Here is a 5,000-nt window from a genome sequence, read left to right on the forward strand (position 1 = left end):
CCCAAACAGGAGGAAGACCCGGCTAATTGATGATCCCCCCTCTGTGTGCGATTAGTACTGCCTGGTTTGAGAGAGGACACTCGAAGCGGATGCACCTGCAGTGTCTCCATGGCAACCCCACACAGGCCCCTTCATTGTGCCGGGCCCCGCACTGTTGAACAGCTCCCGTCTCCATCGGCTGTGGGATTACGAGGGCCTCGACCCGCTGGGCTGTCCTGAGCCATGCTAATGCGGCGTCTCAGTGTCCATGGCAGCGTGAGGAGAAGGAGCTAGCGCTGCCGCTAATTAGCGTGCTAAGCAAACTTCATGACCATCAAGGAGCCAGCTGTGGCTGGTTAACATGAAAGGATAAGTGGAAATCCTTACAGACAGACACACACACCCCCCCAATCAATCTAAATTAAAGTGATTTGTTACGTTGTGGAGTGGACGGTAGGTAGACTGGGTTCGGGTGCGGGTTGTGTGATGGCTGTATGTAGGCTCTCTCTTCTCATAAGCCAAGTTATGAACAACGGAGCATTTCACAGACAGTATGACCTCGTTGCGGAGGTGATCACAGTAAAAGCGTCAACAACACGTCATGATGTATTTATTTAGTTAGATGATACAGACGAAGAGACAGACGAAGGCGTTGCCGTGACACCCGAGGTAAGGGATGGAACTGAGCTGTGTGGTGACTTGTTGTGAGAACAGGTGAGGTCATGTGTTGACGCTGACTGACGGCGCAGAGGAGAGGAGAAGGGGGAAGAGGAAAATGGAAGAGAGGAGAGGAGAGGAGAAGGGAGGGGGAGGGGAGGAGAGGAGAAGGGAGGAGAGGAGAGGGGAGGAGAAGGGAGGGGATGAGAAGAGAGTCAGAGGAGAAGAGAGGAGAGGAGAAGGGAGGGGAGGGGAGGGGAGGAGAAGAGAAAAGAGGAGATGAGAGATGAGAGGAGACATGAGGACAGGAGAAGAAAGGGGCAGGGCTTCCTTCTCTCCCTGAGGGAGTAGTCAAGTAAAGGAGAAACAAAATATCCCTCTGTCTGCTTCACACGCACACACCTCCACTTACCCCCAAATAAGAGGCACGCCTAAGACCACAGGCTACATTTAGACAAGAAGAAGAAAGAAACCACCTTCCCATCACACACACACACACACACACACACACACACACACACACACACACACACACACACACACACACAGTCGTGAGCAGGACCTGAGTAAGGACCTGTGTGCACAGTTCTAGAGGATGACCTCATCACCACAGACTCCTGGAGGTCTATAAATAGCTCAGTGTGAGCTATTTAAAGTATCGCTCGCTCACTCCCCTCCTCCTCCTCCTCCTCCCCTCCTCCTCCTCCTCTCCCCTCCACCCAGCCCAGGAGTCAGAGCACTCCGCCTCTAAGGTAAAGACTGCAGGCTCGTCCGCGGTCTGAGACTCAGACAGAGAGAGAGATTCATTCACCCATTGGGTAGGTCTGGCTCTGGGCTGACATGACGTCACCGGCCCTCTCCGACCACAGGGGAGTGTTCCCTACAGCGCTGACGGGAGGCTGGAGTCACCTGAACCGGATCAGACTGGTTGAGGACTTTGAAGCCTCTAACAACCCTTAGAGTCACTATTAAGCAAACATAGGTGTGTGTTATTTGCAATTCCCACACCTCACACACTGCAGATGTAACGTGTGCGTGTGTGTGTGTGTGTGTGCGTGTGTGTGTGTGTGTGTGTGTGTGTGTGTGTGTGTGTGCGTGTGTGTCTGTGTGTGTGCGTGTGTGCGTGTGTGTGTGTGTGTGTGTATGTGTGTGTGTGTGTGTGTGTGTGTGTGTGTGTGTGTGTGCATGCATGTGTATGTGTGTGTGTGTGTGTGCGTTTGTCTGTGTGTGTGTGTGTGCGTGTGCGTGTGCGTGCGTGTGTGTGTGTGCGTGCGTGTGTTTGCGTGTGTGTGTGTGTGTTTCATCCACTCACACGTCTCCGTGCACCAGGCCGTAGACCATGTGTATGGTCCAGCCGAAGCCGCCCAGCAGGACGATGACCAGGACTATGATGACCAGGGCAGGAAGTCCCCAGCCCAACAGGAAGTAGACGAGGTGCCTCCTCTCTGTGTGCTCGTCGTTCATCACCAGCACCTGCCAGAAGTTCACCGCCTGGAGAGGACGCGGGAAGGTCACACACACACGCGCACACACACAGACACACACACACACACACACACACACACACACACACACACACACACAGGGCAAAACACACATCAGTATACATTGTTCACCTCTGGACCGCTGACTCCACTACTGCTGCTGAGACATGGGTAAAGGTTTCATGTACAGTCTTGCCACTTAGTTCGCTTTGTCCGAATGTCAAGATGTGTTTATTTTGTCATCTAGCAGCCAAGACTGAGCCTCAGGTGTTTGATACACCACCAGTAGTCCCAGTAGGCTCCATCCAGAGATCTATAACATGTTCAGTACATTTTGAAAAAGGTTCCAAAAGTCCAAATATTCCATTTATTCCATTCCATTTATGAGCAGATGTGTTTTCTGTGTAGCCTAAGGGTGGGCGTGAAGGTCAGTCTATCGATACTTCCTACAACTAAGATCTCCGTATCCCTGCCCTCCTCCGAGTGTTACATCATCTGTGGCGCGGCGCGGGACACGGAGAGACAGGCTGGTTGCGTAACCTCGTCACATAGCCTTATCGTATCGGAGCCGGAGAAACGGCGGAGTGGCAGTTTGGTTTGTGTTCTATCCGCTTCTATCCGAGCTGGCAGGCCCAGGCGCGGAGGGATTAGCTGTAGAGTGTGTGCTGCGCTGTTCCCTGGCTGACGGTCCACAGAGACCTTTTCCGCTCCGCTCTGCCAGGTGTTAGCCTAGCCTAGCCTAGCCTAACCTAGCTTAGCCTTCGCTCCGCTCTGCCAAGTGTTAGCCTAGCCTAGCCTAACCTAGCTTAGCCTTCGCTCCGCTCTGCCAAGTGTTAGCCTAGCCTAGCCTAACCTAGCTTAGCCTTCGCTCCGCTCTGCCAAGTGTTAGCCTAGCCTAGCCTAACCTAGCTTAGCCTTCACTCCGCTCTGCCAAGTGTTAGCCTAGCCAAGCTTAGCATAACCTTCGCTCCGCTCTGCCAGGTGTTAGCCTAGCCTAGCCTAACCTAGCTTAGCCTTCGCTCCGCTCTGCCAAGTGTTAGCCTAGCCAAGCTTAGCATAGCCTTTGCTCCGCTCTGCCAGGTGTTAGCCTAGCCTAGCCTAGCTTAGTCTTCGCGCCACTCCTCTCTGTCAGGCGTTAGCTTAGCGTAGCCTAGCCAAGCTTAACATAGCCCGTTGTTAAGTCAGAGAGATCCTCACTCCTGGTCCTGGAGAGCCATAGCGCCGGCAGGCCGTTGTCCCAGCGGTGACACGGCCCGATGACACCCCTGATGTGACCCACCTGATGTAGCTAATCAAGGTTTTGAAGGTCACGCCATTTGTTCGTTCAATCGAGTGGGAGAGCACTGTTTTTTAGACAAACCTGCACCCCAGCGTGCCTCTTCAGGATACAGGATTGTGTTATGTAATGTTGCAGAGCCCTACGGTACCCCCCCCCACCCACACACAACACACACACACACACACACACACACACACACACACACACACACACACACACACACACACACACAGGGTTGGCAGGGCTTCTTTAAGGCACTCAGTGGAAGGCAGGCTCGTAGCCCACGGTGATTTAGTGATGGGCTGTTTTGGCTACGGGCCCAGCTTGTGCTGTGGTCCCTGACCTGGCCGTGTTATGAACAGGAGGCTTGTACCTTTTTGGCATTTAGCAGAAGCCTTTTAGCAGAAGCCCTTTATCCAAACAACAAATGCATTTTGTCTAAGTAAGGGTCATCTGTCCATCAGAGACATCGCAGGAAAAAGTAACCTAAGCTAGGGCCAGGAGCCATTGGCAGTCATAATGCTAGAAGAAGGAAGGATTTTTTTTTTTTATGTCTTCATTGACGTTACCATTACATTGTTCAGTGTGGTACAGTGTTTCGTGGTCTGTATAATCCCCCCCCCTGACGCCCCTGCCAGTGTCTACGCCACTTAGTAAAAAGCTGATACCTGACCCACGGACAGGGAGGGTAGGGTACCTCTCGGATCGATGGTATCGACGGGGAAGGGTTTTAGCATGACACGTCAACGCAGCTGGGGATGTCAGCGATAGTTGCTGAGAGGAGCAGTGAAATATAAGACGACGCACAACACAGTGTTGTTGTTTTAAAGAGAGAGAGACAGGACAAGAGATGAGGTGAGTCAGAGCCCGAGAGAGAGAGAGAGAGAGAGAGAGAGAGAGAGAGAGAGAGAGAGAGAGAGAGCAGAGAAAAAGATGGAGAGATGTATTGGTAAAAGAGGGTCGACAGATGCCTGAAGAAGGTTTATAAAACCGAAAGCTTGCAATAAATGTATGATTTGAGTTTGCGGATGCTGCTTTTTTCACTCATCTGATTTCTGAAGGAAAAACTTTCCAATGTGAATCACAGCTTACCTTTTCCAACACAAAGAACATCAGCTCAAATACTACCATGTGTGTTTCCACCCTTCCAGCACGCAAACATTTAATAATCTATGCAAGTTCTCAGCTCCATTTCTCCAAACTGTAGCATTGCCTCTAACTTATGAAATCCCCAAGCCCTGATCCTTTCAAACAAGCCTGTTTATCCCTTCAAACATCTACGGTAAGAGGTCATTTGGAAAGTATTTTCATCACGTTATGAAAAAAAACATATGACTCCTTAGTCATTCTCCATTAGCTTATTCAACTCACAAATCTTTTAATACTTGACAAAAAGAATTTATATGCCAAGAATGATTTTATCCATTGCATAAACCTATGGTCTTCCTGTGCGTCACCAATAGTGGAAGTTGAGTATGTGGGTGTGTGTACGTGTGTGTGTGTGTGTGTGTGTGTGTGTGTGTGTGTGTGTGTGTGTGTGTGAGAGTGAGTCAATAATGGAGTGAGGTGAGAACATTCTGTGTGTGTGTGTGTGTGTGTGT

The 5,000-nt window shown here is 50.9% G+C and overlaps 1 protein-coding gene across 1 annotated transcript in view; it reads right to left on the reverse strand.

The window, feature by feature from the left end:
* Window positions 1-5,000, reverse strand: part of adgrv1 (adhesion G protein-coupled receptor V1) — a gene marked incomplete at its 5' end in the record, with an annotated part of 166,128 nt that overhangs the window by 43,569 nt on the left and 117,559 nt on the right. Inside the window, one exon of the mRNA XM_080532226.1 lies at window positions 1,949-2,127. Coding sequence (XP_080388352.1) covers window positions 1,949-2,127 — 179 coding nt within the window. The remainder of the gene's footprint in view (window positions 1-1,948; window positions 2,128-5,000) is intronic.

This window comes from Nansenia antarctica (genome assembly GCF_963989245.1).
Source record: "Nansenia antarctica genome assembly, chromosome: 5".
Classification (NCBI taxonomy): Eukaryota; Metazoa; Chordata; class Actinopteri; order Argentiniformes; family Microstomatidae; genus Nansenia; species Nansenia antarctica.